At 49.1% G+C, this 15,980-nt stretch overlaps 1 protein-coding gene across 1 annotated transcript; it reads left to right on the top strand.

Moving 5' to 3' along the window:
- Positions 1-12,308, top strand: Rnf114 (ring finger protein 114). Its single transcript, XM_059261949.1, has 6 exons — positions 1-175; positions 4,348-4,498; positions 7,982-8,088; positions 8,540-8,654; positions 10,023-10,130; positions 10,755-12,308. The coding sequence occupies exons 1-6, from the start codon at positions 33-35 to the stop codon at positions 10,818-10,820; spliced, it is 690 nt and encodes a 229-aa protein (XP_059117932.1). The 5' UTR covers positions 1-32; the 3' UTR covers positions 10,821-12,308.
- Positions 12,309-15,980: the final 3,672 nt, after the last annotated feature.

Consider the following 15,980-nt stretch of genomic DNA (forward strand, 5'->3'; position numbering starts at 1 on the left):
TCTCTCGCCGCGCGACGCTCCTCAGCGGCAAGATGGCGGCGGCGCAGCAGGAAGCCCGTGATGGGGCCGCGCAGGTGACGAGGCCCGCGTCAGACACCGACCCCCTCGGCCGCTTCACGTGTCCCGTGTGCCTGGAAGTGTTCGAGAAGCCGGTGCAGGTGCCCTGCGGACACGTGTAAGTGGCGGGCGCCTGACGGACGGGAGGGGGCGCGGAGCGCGGGCGGCCGGGGCGTCTGACGCGGGAGCACGGCGGCCGGTCGGTCCCCGGGAGCCCGGGCGTCGCGGCCCAGCCGCCGCGGGCTGTGCGGCCGAGGTGTGCGCGTGCCCGCCGGGGGGGCGGGCGGGTCGCGGGGCGGCAGGCCTTGACAGCGGGCGGGCGCCGGGCTAGCTCCGGACAAAAGGGAAGTGCCGGGAGGCTCGGCCTTCACCGCGGACCCGGCGCGGGGCGCTCGCCGAGGCGCGCCCCGTTCGGGCTTCCGTTACTTCCGTGGCCCGACGCCCCATGTCACTGTCCAGGCTGTCTCGGCCGGTTCAGGGGTCGAGCGAGGGCGGCCCTGGGCTCCCCTGGGTGCTGTGACCGACCGTGCGGCGGACATCCAGACACCCCTAAGCCGGAGAGCCGGGGCACACGACCGCCTGCTTGGTTTTCTCCGGCTCCGCTCAGACTGTTACTGGGCACCGGTGACCCCGCCACGCCGGCCCCCTTTGGGACCCACAGGCATTCCCACCGGCGTCCTGTCCGGCCGGCCTTTCTGCAGGTGAATGGACTTGAGAGGCTCCCTTGCGGCAGCCTCCTCACCTGCCAGACTGTCCCCAGCTGTGTCCCCAGGCCCGGTTTAATCCAGAAACGCTGCCTGCGCAGGGCAGGACAGGGCCTTCCCGGCAGCAAAAGCTGCTTGCTGTTGCTTCCAGGGACGCTGAGATCCTTCCAGCGCTAGTTTAGGTATGGGTAACCTGGACCCATCACCCCGCCACCATTATTCGGGCTTCACATCCTGGCTTAGACGGTGTGTCTGTCTGTCTGTCTGTCTCTCTCCCCTCCCCCCTCCTGTAGTGGCTTTGCTTTTTTCCTTACACAGCAGCATGTAGGGACCACAAGAACAGAGTGTCATGTCCTTTTGCCCCTTAATGTAAACCAGTGCTCAGCACTGTAGGCGTCCCTAGACCCCTCGCAGTCAACTGGAGTGTCTGCATGCCCTCTGTGTGCTGGCTTTGGGGCAGAGTAAGAAGATATTTGGCCCTCGGGTTTACAGCCCAAGAAGTTGATAGTAAGTGGCCACTGCCTTGGCTCAGAAGGTGAAGGCACTTGTGACCAAACCTGATGACAGTTCACTCCTGGGGAGCCACATGGCAGAAGAATCGACTCCCGACAGCTGTCCTCGGCGGCATACACATTTTCATGCACACACGCAAAACATTTTTTAGAACAAGTGCTAATGAATGATCAAGCTGTGGTGTAGGTCACTGTGCAGTAGGAGAGCATTACAAGAGTGCTGTGGGAGTGCTATCTGCGAACAAACTTGAGCAGATTGAAAAGCAACCAAAGTCGAGGCTTCCTTGACCTTTTCCTAGGTCAGAGGTCAAAGAGCAGCACTGGCATAGCAAACATTACCAGCCCAGTACTCAGCAGTTTGATGCAGGCTGAAGTCAGACACACCTTGGTGAGGGCAGCTGAAGTCTCTTAGCCTTCTCTGAGTGCTTTCTGCTCTACCTAGTTAATTTTTTAATGTTTGCCTGTGGAGCTGAAGAGTCCCACAGCTGTGGTTGGGACATTTGATTTTTATGAAACTCAGGTCAAACCCTGAGTGGCTACACCCTCTCTGGTCTGGTGGAGTGCAGATAGCTAGATGCTGAAGAGGCAGGAAGGCCGAACTAGAAACATCCCCATTACTAGGAAATAGAAACTGAAAGCTCAAGGCACGGGCAGCTTAGAAGCTGCTTCCTTGTCAGGGCATAAGTCGGGCATACCGAGGCTGGTGAGCATCTGATAGGCCAGAAAATAAATTGCTTTTTTCTGCATGCTGCGTTGATTTCCTCTGTTGTCTTGAGGTACTCTTGGGATGGGATTTTGGAAAGGCCCTGCCTTGCCATTTCTCTATGTGATCTGCCACATCACTGTCCTAAAAGCCTTCTTGTCTGCACTTGACACATTCCTTGTGTTTGGTGTTATCTCTGAGGCACTCTCTTCGTCCAGGTCTTTGTGGCCTCTGGTTAAGTGTCACCTCCTCAGAGGTGCTTCCTTTGCTCACCCTACCCAGGTCTCTGGGGTGTTATCCTTACTCTCCATCACTGTGTGAAGTTACTATGTTTTCTTCAATTTAAAAATAGAGCATTGTGGTCCACACTGTTAATCCCAGCTTCAGGAGGCAGAGACAGGTGGATTTTGAGTTTGAGGCCAGCCTATTCTACAAAGCGAGTTCCAGGACAGCCAGGTTACACAGAGAAATTCTGTCTCAAAGCAAAAATAAAAACTAATATATATAAATACACACACACACACACACACACACACACACACACACACACACACACGTGTAGATATCATCATAAGGACAGAGAGACTTGTGTGTCCACTCTGCCCTCAGGTAAATGACTGTCAGGACTCCTAGCCTGTACTAGAATTTTGCCTAACAAGTGATAGATTTCTTAAAGTAAAAAATGGGGGGGCTGGAGAGATGGCTCAGGGGTTAGGAGCACTGGCTGCTCTTCCAGAGGACCTGGGTTCAATTCCCAGCAACCACATGACAGCTCACAACTGTCTGTAACTCCCATTCCAGATCTGACACCTTTACACAAATGCAAATAAAATAAAATAAATTATTTTTAAAAAATGGATCAACTCTGCTTTAAATACATATCTTGGGCTCTTCCATCAGATTTTGCTAATGTAAAATCTGTAAAAATCTGTCAGAGTGGGTGAGTAGTGTGATCCTGTGCCTTCGTAGCCGTTCTTCGTGTGCTTCTCCTCAGGATCTTCCAATTGAGTGAGCCAGCAGGTGCTACCTCTGCCTCTGGATCACAGTGTGCGCCATCTGTGGCCGCCAGAGCACCCGCAGTGCTTGCCATGAGTCACTGTTAGGTTTGCACTGCTCCCCCCCCCCCTCCTCCTCCTCCTCCTCCTCCTCCTCCATATTAAAAACCGCTGTCGCCGGGCGGTGGTGGCGCACGCCTTTAATCCCAGCACTCGGGAGGCAGAGCCAGGTGGATCTCTGTGAGTTGGAGGCCAGCCTGGGCTACAGAGTGAGATCCAGGACAGGCTCCAAAGCTACACAGAGAAACTCTTGTCTTGAAAAACAAACAAAAAACCCAAAAACCACAACTATGCTGTTGTCTGCAGTGCACCAGCATCCATTTCCTGAAACTTGGATTTGATGATAGTGTCTTACTTTAAACCTTTGGCCTGCTTTTGAGAAAAAAACTTTTGCCTTCAAAGTGCTGGGATTAAAGGTGTGTGCTTATCACCTCCTGTCAAGAAGCACTTTTTAGAATTTGATTTCTCTGAGTACATAGAGAATTTTAGCGCACACCACCCCCCCACCCCCCCACCCCCCGTCTTGTCTCTTCACTGTTTAATTTGCAATGTTCCCTTGACACTTTTGAATTTGGGGTTGGTATTTATTTGCTTTGTTTTTTTGAGACAGCCCTCCGTGTAGCTCTGGCTGTCCTGGAACTTTTATGTAACCCAGGTTGGCCTCAAACTCAAAAAGAGCCTCCTGCCTCTGCCTCCCAAGTGTTGAGACTAAAAAAAAAAAAAATTTTTCTTTTTCTTTTTTTTCCCCTCGTCATGCATAGACTGAGAAAACTGACTTGAGGTCATAGAGTATTCTTCCCCTTGTCTGTCAATTGCAGTCTTTTAAGGCTGATCTAGAGGCTGCCTCTGAGGTCTGCTGAGTCCTGTTCTTGGGTTATACCAGCTCCACTGGGTTTGTATGTGCCCATGCTTTGCTTCCACCACTTACTGTTTCACACGTGCTAGACACCCGAGTTATGTGTTTGCTATACATAGGTCATTCTCCAGCAGTCCTCCAGGTGGGTATAACATCTTCACACACAAGAAAATGGGGTCAGGAGACCCCACCAAGATTCCCTAATGACAGGAACTAAGCTTTGAAGGCTCAAGCATAATGCCTTTCTCCACCTAGTGTAGTGTGTGTGCGTGTGTTCTCCACAGTGTCCCTAACCCCAGCTGCAGTTGTTTTCTGCCCTGAAAAGGCTTAGCATTGTTTTTGAGTAAGAGTAGGAAATAGGCTGTTCAAATCCATTATTCATTGGTGTCTTTTAAAGAGTTGATCCACTTTTGTTGTCTTGTCTCTTTGCATGACAGGTTCTCTGTATGTCTTGTTCTAGCTTTTGCTCTGCATGCCTGCAGGAATGTCTGAAGCCGAAGAAACCTGTCTGTGGGGTGTGTCGCAGCGCTCTGGCACCTGGCGTCCGAGCTGTGGAGCTCGAGCGACAGATCGAGAGCACAGAGACTTCTTGCCATGGCTGCCGTAAGAATGTATGTGGACATAACATGGAGAGTCCTTGTCTTTCGGTGATGAGGTGGTAAAACTGCAAGTGTCTGAAGTTAGAGCCTGAGTAGTGACTAACAGCACAAGTGCATGCCTGCTGTTTGTGGTGGTGGCTGTGCTGCTGGGTTTTTTTTTTTTTTCCACGACTTTGCTGGTTTTTTGTTTTGTTTTGTTTTCATGAGTTAGTTTAGTGATTTATACATTTCACCTTTGAAATCCATAGGAATAAGCCACACCTCCGTAAAAGACCCATCTTGAGCTGGGGAGTGGTGCCCACCTCTAAGCACTTGGGGACAAAGGTAGCAAGGCAAGGAGTCCCTAACAGCCTGGGTTACTAAGACCTACTGTAGAAAGTGTTAACTCTCGTGTGCTTTCTGTTTTCATTAGAATATTAAGGGGTATTTCATTATTTAAAATACACACACACACACACACACAAAGTTAGTGGCTCAAAACATACTGGGGTGCCGGGCGGTGGTGGCACACGCCTTTGGCGGATCTCTGTGAGTTCGAGGCCAGCCTGGTCTACAGAGCAAGATCCAGGACAGGCACCAAAACTACTCGGAGAAACCCTGTCTCGAAAAAACTGAGGCTAGGGATATAGAAATCTCCACTGAGCTCAAAGGAAAGCTTCATAGTCTGTCAGTAGTCATAAATTTACTGCTTTTGTTTCAACCCTTGAAAGACTCCTGAGTCGGGTGAGATGGAGAGACACTAGCAATGTCTACCTACCAGTGGGATGTGGCCGTGCTGTGCAGTTACACAGGGCTGCATCACTGTGTAACTGCTACTGAAGCACAGATAGCTAGTACTTTATCTTCCTTATTGGTTCTTAAATCATTATAATTTTTTATTCTCAACAGTAAAAAATAAATAAAACACCACTGTTTGTTCCTCCACAGACCCTCTTGAAAGGTGGGTCTGTTTGCTGTGTGGTGTTGCACACTGGTGATCCTGGCACTCAGGCTGAGGTCGGAGGATAGCTTTGCATTTAAAAAGCTGCTCAGCATTTTGTACCTTTCTTTAGGCGAACATCAGTGTAAATGTGTACAAACACACAGTGAGGTATACCCTGCTGCTTCTTACAGTCTTTCATCTTTTTATATTTGAAATTTTTGTTTTACAAAGTTACTAGATAACTTTGTATGTCATCTTGTTGTTTGTAGTTTTCTGTTTTTGTTGTTTTTAGACAAGGTCCCACCATGTAACCCCGGCTAGCTCAGAACTTGCTATGTAGGTAGACCAGGCAGAACTTGGACTCAAGAGTTCCACCTGCCTCTGCCTCTCAAGTGCTGCAAAATTAAAATTAATAGGCATGAGTCACCACAACCAGCTGAGTCTCATTGTCTCTTTTGTTTACTTGGACAGTCTTGATGCTATCCCTGGTTGGCTTGTTTGGTTTATTGGGGTTTTGTTTTGGTTGTTTTTTTGTTTTGTTTTGTTTTGTTTGTTTTGGAGACAAGATTACTCTGTGTAGTCCTGATTGTCCTGGAACTCTATATGTAGATGAGGCTAGCCTGGGACTCATAGAGAGCCTTTGCTTCCTGAGCACTGGGATTAAATGTTTACACCACCACGCTCAGAAACAAAACAAAACAAAACAAAACAAAACAAAACAAAACAAAACAAAGACTCACGTAACCAAGGCTGGCTTTAAACTGGTCTTCTGCCTCCACCTCTGAAGTGCTGAGATTATCAATGTGAGTGATCATTCCTAGCAAGTTTCTTCCCCTCCCTTTTTTTTTTTTTTTAAGATTTATTTACCCCCCCACCCCCCCCCCCACCCCCCCCCGACAGGGTTTCTCTGTGTAGCTTTGGAGCCTGTCCTAGAACTCGCTCTGTAGCCTAGGCTGGCTTCGAACTCAAAGAGATCAGCCTGCCTCTGCCTCCCAGGATTAAAGGCATGCGCCACCACCGCCCGGCCAAGATTTATTTACTTTTATGTGTATGTATACATATATGTCTGCAGATCCCCTGAAACTGGAGCCACAGACAGTTGTGAACTGCCAAGTGGGTGCTGGGAATTGAACCTGGATCCTCTGGAAGAGCAGTCAGTGCCCCTTAACCGCTGAGCCATCTCTCCAGCTGGTCTCAGACTCAGCATGTCTGGGAATAACCTTGAATTCTGAACATTGAGCATCATAGTGTAGGTGGCCATAGAATGGGTATATCTTTTCCCTCCATCTTTTCAGAGGGGTTTAGTTTGGGAGCACAGTGAGACTTTTACAGTCTATACAGGCTTGTTCCCACATTTATTTTCAGGTGCCTCAGTGGACATCTGAGTCCAAGTGCTCTGAGCTGGCTCTAGCTCCTAGGTTGGCAGCTGAGTCAGTGTGCTTGGCTGGTGCCTGCAGCTCTGGCATTGGAACCTTGTCTCTTCATAGTTTCTTCATTTTGAATCTCAACACGCTAGCCTCAATCTTTGTCTTTTTTCATGTACACTTTTCTCCCCGTGTGCTTTAATTTTCTCCATTTGCAAGGTTAGTAAATTGGTGTGTTATTGTTCCAGTGTACCAGCACTGGGAAGGTGGAGGCAGGAGGATCGAAAGTTCAAGGCCTGCCTGGGCTGTGTGGACCCTGTCATAAAACAAAATAAAAATTGATGTTTTTAATGGTAGATGTGCCCATCAAATATCTCTCTCCTCCTTTCTTTTCTTCATTCTGTATAATTCTTTAAGAGATCTCAAACAAGTGTGTTAGTGTGTCTCTGTATTCTCTCCTGGGGAGACTAAGGCAAGAGGATTGCTTTAGGCCAACTTGGGTAATAAATATAAGACCCTGTTACAAAACAACAAAAATACAGCTGGAGGCAGACCAAAATACTATTCAGTCTCTGTGTGGGTTAAGCTAGCCTGGAACTCTTAGGAGTCTTTCTGCCTTACCCTCCCAGGATCCTTGAGATCACTGATGTGTGCCACACATGCCTGGGTAAAAGACAAATTCAAATGTGAGTGTACAGCCAGTGAGGTGACTTTGTAGGTAATAGTGCTTGCTGCCTAATCATGACACGTGAGACCTGAGTTCAGAGAGATGCAGTCTCTCTGTAATTCCACAGGAGAATGAGCAGAAGCTTGAGGGACACCCAGCCTGGCTTAAATAGTAGTGAAAGTCCTTGTCTCAGTCAGGGTAGAAAAGTGGGGACCAGCACCTTGTGTGGCCTCCACACAGATCACGCACACATGCACAAAATAAATAGTAAGAGTGTAAACTACTTTTTAAAACATGACTGGATTTGGAAAATGTCGGTAAGCAGAGAGCAGATGGTGAGAGTGACCTCACAGTGGAAGCAGATGTAGGGAAGTGAAACAGTCATCCTGGCATAGTGAAAAACTGCAGCAGCCTGGTTTCTGCCCACTGCAGTCAGGAGTTCTGTGATTGTTAACCCAGTGTGTGGTCTAGTTCTGCCCCTGGTTTGGGATCACCTCTTAATAGCTCCTCACTAACTCTTGGTCCCACTCTTTCTATTCAAGTACGTCCTGTCTAAGATCAGAGCTCACGTGGCTTCATGTTCCAAATACCAGAATTACATCATGGAAGGTGTGAAGGCCACCACCAAGGATGCATCCCTTCAGCCAAGGTAATGACCTCTCCCCAGAAAGATGTGATTGCTTGTGTTGTTGGAGGTTTTAGGTGTGTGGATTTGGGGAATTGGAGAGATGTGATCACTGATGCTGGCTGAGGTTGAGAGCTTCTGGGGTGGAGGATGTCCTCATGTGTTCCTGTGTTAGCTGTGCTATGATGATATCAAACACTCATTTCTAGCCGGGCAGCAGTGGTGGCACATGCCTTTAATCCCAGCACTCAGGAGGCAGAGCCAGGCGGATCTCTGTGAGGTTGAGGCCAGCCTGGTCTACAGAGCGAGATCCAGGACAGGCACCAAAACTACACAGACAAACCCTGTCTCAGAAAAAAAAAAAAAAAAAAACACCTCAATTCTAACGCATGATGGTTTTGGTTCTTTGGAACGTGTAGTGGTTGAGATGGTGTGGAATGCTTCTCAGGGTGCTCTTCTGTATCTCACCTCCCAGAAATGTCCCAAACCGGTACACCTTTCCTTGTCCTTACTGTCCTGAGAAGAACTTTGATCAGGAAGGACTTGTGGAGCACTGCAAATTATCACACAGCACGGATACCAAGTCTGTGGTAAGAATTATCTTTTCTTTGACTAAGTAAAAAGTCAAACATACAGAAAATTATCAGACTATACATTGAAGTCTTACCCTTCACCTAACAGCATTTTGCCAAAATTTGCTTACCTGTGTTGTATATATGTATGGTTTTGATGAGCCATTTAGGAAGAAGTTAAAGATACTTATGACCTTTTCCCCTCTTAAGTTCTTCAGCATATATCTTAACATTTTATTAAAAAATCACTTAAACAACAACAAAGAGTCTCATATAGGTTATGTTGGCCTCAAACTCATCAGGTAGCCAGGGCTAATTTTGAATTTCTGATCCAGGATTGCAGGCCTGAGCCACCATGCCCAGCTCTGGATATTTTGTTATTTCCTTATTGTGCTGGTGGTTACACCCTGGGCCTGATCTATTATAGGCAAGTGCTCTTTATTAAGCCATGTCACCAGCTCAGAAGCTGTCAAGGTAAGTGTGGTGCTGTCAGAACTGGTAGAGATGATCTAAGCCCCCAGCCCTTTTCAAGATTGGGTGCTCTTGTTCATAGGCAGTCAGAAGGAAGTGACAGCAGGTGCCGCCTCCTTATCTAGCTAGACCATCCAAACACCTACCAGGGATCTGCAGTCAGCCCAAGGAGAGGTCAGCCCCAGCTGAGGGGCGTCGTCCAGGTTCCAAAGTAAAAGGTGACCTCTGAAAGGCCTGGAAGTAGGGTGGCCACAGGCAGGGCTGTGTGAACCTGGAGACCTGAAATGGAGTTGGTGGCTTGGATTCAAGGAGACAAACTTGAGCTTTTTGAGTTTAAGGAAGCCAAGTTTGCCTCCTGGACTAAGGAGAAAATCTGGGATGGTCTGCAGGTGAGGAAGGCTGCTGCCTGTTGAGTTCAGTGAACAGAGCAGGGAATCAAGGGAGGGTCAGGAGCTGCACCACATGCAGTGTCCTGGTGCTGCTTCACTCTCATCTGAGCCAGGGCAGCATGCTCTGCCGTTGCCCCCAATCACTCCCTGATTCTCCTTCCTCTGCCTCCTTGGTGCTGAGACTACAGGTATGTGTTCTGTGCCTGCTAAGATTGGCTTTTTGCGTGCACAGGCCTTATCCCTGTCATTTGGGCCTTTACTTTGTTATCATTGGTGTAAAGCTGAATTTTACTTTGTTGGGAATCGGTCATCCATCATTTTACGAGCCTGTCGCCATTCCCACATGTCATTTGAATTGATAGACAGTGTTTTCTGGGTTGCTTCATGTTTATGGGGCAGAGTGACCAGGCCTTGTACCTGGGCTTGTCAGTAAAGCTGTCCTAGCAGAAAAGGGGCTGAGCAGAGGTCACAGAGGGCTAGGTTTAGCTCAGGCATCAGATCACAGCACCTTGCTTCCTCCTGACAGGTTTGTCCCATATGTGCCTCGATGCCCTGGGGAGACCCCAGCTACCGCAGCGCCAACTTCATGGAGCATATCCAACGCCGCCACCGCTTTTCCTATGACACTTTTGTGGTGAGTATGTACCCGTCCCAGGGGACAGCACTGCTGCCCAACTTTCTGGAGGGGTGCAGCTGGCACTATTTAGGGTTGAAGAGCTTTCAGTCCCGGAGGGAAGCTGCACAATGTCTCTTCATGGGTGGGTGGGTGGGTACCAGAGTGGGGCTTAAGACACCCTGGTAGAACTTGGGTTCTTGTACTTGACACAACAGTTTATCAACTGAGTCATCTCTGCAGCCCCAGGAATTTTTTATTTTTTAGATTTATTTTTATTTTATGAATGTTTGCATGAATATATGTTTGTGTGTGGAGCTGCAGAGGCCATTCTCTGGGTTCTCTGGGACTTGAGTTAACGTTGGTTGTGATCCACCATGGGTGATGGAAATTGAACCTGGGTCCTCTGGAAAAGCAGTCTGCTCTTAACTACTGAGCTGTCTCTCCAGCTCCAAGCTGTTAATTTTTATTTAATGATGAGACGGCAGAGACACTGAGAGATGAAGTAATTTTCCCAGTTCCACAGCATCTAAACAGTGGCCTGGGGTCCTTAGCAGCCTTCTCCAGACCCTCTCGCTAGGCTTCTGCTGAAGGTGGCTCTTCTGGGTGTGAACAGTTACTCAGGCTGCTGTCTTCTGCCCTCAGGATTACGAAGTGGATGAAGATGACATGATGAACCAGGTGCTGCAGCGCTCCATCATTGACCAGTGAGCAGGGACCTCGCTGTCCACCTCATTCTGGAGCTTCCATTACCATTAGGTGTGAGCCCTTGACTCCTGCACCGCACATGTAATGCAGATCTGGAAATGAGCCATGGCACCAGACAGGGTCACTTCTCCCAGGGTGACAGGACCCTAAGCAGAGCCCTGTTTCCTTTGGGCTTTTGTTGACGTCGTCTTCCCCGCTGGTAAACTTGTTTGTCCGTGGTCTGCTGTCACCACACCTCAGCTACTGCCTCCTTTAAGAAGAGTCCAGCTTCTGTTCCCACATGTTCTTGTTTCACAGTCATCCTGCTGTCCAGTGTTTGTCTCTTAGGTCCTCTCAGCCAGCCAGGCCCTTCCCTGGGCCGTGAATAGCACAATAAAACGGGGATTCCTTTCCTTGGCCCTGAGGTACCTGGGCTCTGCTGTGTACCAGACCAGGGCTGCGCTCTTCTTTTCCTCCTAGGTGACCTTGGGGTTTCATAGACTGATGCTGGAGGTTTTGGTTACTGCTGTTTCCCTACACCTCCTACACATCCATAGAACTGATGGCTTCTGTCTTAAATGCCTGACAGTGCCTTTTTAGAATAAGGTGTCACCATAGAGATGTAGTGCAAGTGTTGGATAGCAAAGCTGGGCTGCATTCATCTGTAAGTGGAGAGGTGTGGCTTTTGGTTCTCTTTCACACTGATGAGTGTTCCCAGATGGCTGGGTCGTGTCCCCTCTGCTGGGTATCTGCTGATATTCTTGCTCTGAAGAAAGAGTCCTGTGTGATGGGAGGAGGGAGGGAGGGCACTGACTGCTGTATGTGCTGCTTGGTGACTTGATGAAGCTGAGCATTGCTGTCATACGGGCTTCCTGGCTTAAGTATGTGTTTTAAAACCCTGCCTCTCAGTGCAAAGGCTGAGGCAAAGCCAGAGTCATACTCACTTGTCTCTTCAAAGCCCCTGTTGGGAAGTTAAGAAAGTTAGGCCCCCTGCCGAAGTTGAGAAAGGCGGTCTGCTGGAGACTCTCTTGAGCAGCAGCTCGAAAAGCTCAAAGTCCGGCACATTTTTTATAGTACAGTGGACACCACCAGGCCAATCAGCAGGACAGATGTAGGGCTTGGGGGTCTGTCGTCTTTCCTGTCGTGTGGCTCTGGTCCAGCTGAGACTGCATGCAGTAGTGTGCTTTTGATGCCATATATCACTGTGGCCTCTGCCTGCCAGGGAAAAGCTAATTCAGATCCTCCTAACCAGCAGAGTCGGGTAGGATCACTTTCCCAGTGTTACTGTTTAGAAGGGCCCAGATAATTACCACTTCACTATACCCTCTGGAAAGGTTTGCTCAGGAAACACCTGGAGGGAAGTCTGACACGGGCATAGCTGTGTGACAGTGCAACAGGAACCTCTTGTCCTGCCTCACGTTCACTATTTCTAATACAGTTACTTTCCAGAAAGCGTAGTTATGTTCTGGCTTTTAAAAGGTGAAATATAAATAAATTTCATAATTTATCCAACCATCAAGCTGCAACGTGTTTTCATTAAATAGCTTTTTCTGAAGTCTGGGCCTGGCAGCCTCCAGAAGGTTGTTAACTTCAAGGGAGCATTCTTGTCTGTCCCCGAGTCCGCCTGGCTTCTAGTCAGTTCTGAGGCTTTGGCAGCTGGGCCTGTCTTCTCTGAAAAGTAACAGAAATTTCCCTCCTCTCCTTTCTGAATGGGGAATTTACAGTAGCAGGCCAGGTTCTAGACCCGCTGCTGCAGTGACTTAGGTGTGACATTTAAGGGGTTCCAAGGGCTCAGACTTGGGTCCTTGGGGGTGGGGGTGGGTGTGTGCACACGCCATGCCAGTTGCTGACGCCTGATGAAATGGGGTCATGGTATGTAATGAGCCATCTAAAGGAGTGTGCAGAACGGTGCACTAGATGCTACTTGGGATCCTCTGTGGGACTGGCCTCCTGGGCTTTGTTCCCATTTTGGTCCTATAGGGACTTGAATATGGCCCAGAAGTCTCAATACATCCTGTCTCTACCCTGCCTTTCCTATTTTGAGAAGAAACACCTATTCCAGGTGACTGAGATGGCTCATTGTAGCATCTCCAAGGGCCACATTGCATTCCAGTTGAGCTTTGGACTCCAGTCAGTTTTCATTTGTGTCTGTTTGTTTCCTTGAGGTCTGTTAACACTGGGAGTAAAATCCCTTGTGATACTAGATCAGGTCCAAAAGGCGTGTGGATTTCTGAGTTTGAGGCTAGCCTGGGTTACATAGTAAGACTGTCTCAAAGTGGGGGAAAATTTTTTTGAACTGAGTCCCGGACTCAGCGAGTTCAGAGGCCTATGATGACAAAATGTTATTTACCCATGAAGCACTGTGCCAAGGTTGGGGGGCAGGGTTGGTCAGTGGAAGAGAGTGAGCATGGGTAGGACGCAGGTTGGAGGGTCCGTTGAGACCAGGCATTGAGGGTTCTGAGGACATGGTCCAGCTTAGATGCAAGGGAGGCTCCTCGGACACATGGAGCAGACCAAGAGGCAACCACTGAAGTAGTCACAAGTGTGTGGTTGCACCCGAGGTAGTCTCATCCAATCAGGTGTGGAAGGTGCAGTGTGGTGAAGGCAAGAACTGGGGAGTGACCCCATGGTTGCCCCTGAACTGAAGGCAGAGGTGTGGGAGTTGAGCTCCAGGGTGATCTGGGAGCAGTCAGTTATGTTTATTACTGCTGCTCTGGGATTTGTTCAGGGTGTTGAGACAGACTCTTGCCCTGCAGTCTAGGCTGGCCTCTCAGCAGTCCACCTACCTCAGCTCCTCAGTGCTGGAATTAGAAGCTGAACGTTGCAGTATCCAGAAGAGGCAAGACCTGGAGTTTAGAGCCTTGTGCAGTTAACAAAGGGCCAGCCTGACTCTGTGCCTCTCGTCACTCGACTCCCTGCCTGAGTGCTACACATCACAGCCCAACTAGCCAGTCTCAAGCTAAAGACATCTCCCACTGCATCACAGCACTGTTCTTGCATCTGCTATTTAGTTGCTCAGGAATTAACCTGAACATCAACTTGAACTCTTGTACCTCAGCTCCCCATTATTCCCAGATCAAACTTTAGCTCCTGGGCAGAACATCTCTCATGCAGCTGTCTCCAGCATCTTTAAGATGGCCCCAATCTCTAGCCAGGAAGTGTTGGCACAGGCCTTTAATCACAGCACTCGGGAGGCAGAGGCAGGCGGATCTCTGTGAGTTCGAGGCCAGCCTGGTCTACAGAGTGAGTTCTAAGACAGCCAGGGCTACACAGACAAACTCCGTCTCAAAAAACAAAACAAATCCTAGAGTTGAGTTGAACTATGTGGGGCCTTTCCCTCTGGTTACTTCTCTATGGCAACTGTTCAGTACTGGGGAGAGCCAGGTACAGCCTGCAGGAAAGCCTAAAGGGGTGGTGGTGTCCCAGGCCTCCTGGGCACTGAAGCCGGGTGTGGTCCCTGGCACCTCTTGCCTAACTTCACTAACGCGTTCCCATTACACAGCCAGGAGCACAGAAGCACAGGGGCTGGGCGTGAAGGACCTGGGAAGCATGAGGAGGTGGCGCTCTCCGGAGGCCTCCCTTCCCAGCCTCCACCTCCACCAGCTGTGTGACCCTCCTTGTTCTTCCATTGCCATCTGACAGGAGACTCCTGAAGTGACTTCCAGATGTGTGAGAATCTCTTGGGGGTGATCCACACAAAGAATTAGGAAACTAAGCAGAACATGGCACACCCTGGGACCTCTGCACTCAAGTGAAGGCCGGAAAATTAGAGGCTAAGGATGTCTGTAGCTAAATAGGTTCCAGGCCAGTCTGGGCTACATGAGACCTTTGTCTTGTGTGTCTACACACACATACCCCAAGTAGTAGTATTTTTTCCTTTTTTTTTTTTTGGAGACAAAGTCTCTTATGGCTGTTCTGAAACTCACTATGTTGACCAGGCAGGCTTCGAACTAGGATCCACCTTGCCTTTGCCTCTAGAGTGCTGGGATTAAAGGTGTGTGCCTCCACGCCCAGCTAGGAAGATCATTTCAGTAAAATTCTGTTATTTTTTTAGACAGGATCTTGTATATCCTGAGCTGATCTAACTCTCTTAAGTAGCTGAGGAGGATCTTGAACTTGTGATTCCCATGCCTTAACCCTGAGTAAAGATGTTATAGGTGTGTGCCACCTTGACCTGCATGCGTCATGCTGGGCCTCAAACTTGGGCTTCAGTTATGCTAAGCAAGCCCTTTACCAACTGAGCTACACCCCCAGCCTTTTTTCGTTCTGTCTTGTCGCAGGTGTTCAGAATTCTATATATCCCAGGATCCTCCGGTCTCTGCCTTCAGCTGCTAGGATCACAGGTGTGTCACTACACCCAGCTCTGAAGCTTGACCTTTAAGGGCTGCATGGCACTTCTGGGTACAGGAGGAAGAAACTTGTTTTTTGGGTTTTTATTTTGTTTGTTTGGTTTTGGTTTTGGTTTTTGGAGACAAGGTTTCTCTGTGTGTAAGTGGCCCTGGCTGTCCTGGAACTTGTGCTCTGTAGACCAGGCTGGCCTCGAACTCACAGAGATCCGCCTGCCTCTGCCTCCCAAGTGCTGGGATTAAAGACATGTGCCACCACCGCCCGGCTGGAACCAGACTCTTAGGAGCAAAGAATTTCCTGAGTGCCTCTTCCTGGAGAGCAAGGTGGAGCTCAGCCATGGCTGCTGATAGGCCCCTGAGTGTGCACATGTATGTGCTTATGTGTGAGCTCTGTGTGTGTGTGTGTGTGTGCGCGTGTGCGTGTGTGCGTGTGTGCGCACGCGCGCATGTTGAGCTTTGTGTGCATGTGTGTATGTGTTCGTGTCTGTGTATGTATGTGTATGTGGGGGGCATGTGTGGTGATAAAGTATGAGTGAATATGCTCATGGCTCGTGTGGATGTCACAGGACAACTTGACAAATTCCGGGTTCCAGGAATTAAATCAGGGTAATCAGGCTTGTGGGGATTAATGCTTTTACTGGATGACCATCTTGCTGTTCCAGAACTATTTCTTTTTCTTCTGTTCATCTGATTGCTTTGAGGGTCTCATGTACCCCAGGCTGGCCCTGATCTTCCTGCCTCTACCTTCCCAAGTTCTGGGGCCACAAGTGTGTGCCACTTGTAAACATGATTCTCTCTCTCTCTCTCTCTCTCTCTCTCTCTCTCTCTCTCTCTCTCT

The sequence above is a fragment of the Peromyscus eremicus genome, chromosome 4, assembly GCF_949786415.1.
Source record: "Peromyscus eremicus chromosome 4, PerEre_H2_v1, whole genome shotgun sequence".
Taxonomy (NCBI): Eukaryota; Metazoa; Chordata; class Mammalia; order Rodentia; family Cricetidae; genus Peromyscus; species Peromyscus eremicus.

Coding starts and splice junctions, on each gene's coding strand:
- Rnf114 (XM_059261949.1), top strand. CDS start 33: ATGGCGGCGGCGCAGCAGGAAGCCCGTGATGGGGCCGCGCAGGTGACG. Junction 8,089..8,539: donor GATGCATCCCTTCAGCCAAG/GTAATGACCTCT, acceptor CTCACCTCCCAG/AAATGTCCCAAACCGGTACA. Junction 8,655..10,022: donor GCACGGATACCAAGTCTGTG/GTAAGAATTATC, acceptor TCCTCCTGACAG/GTTTGTCCCATATGTGCCTC.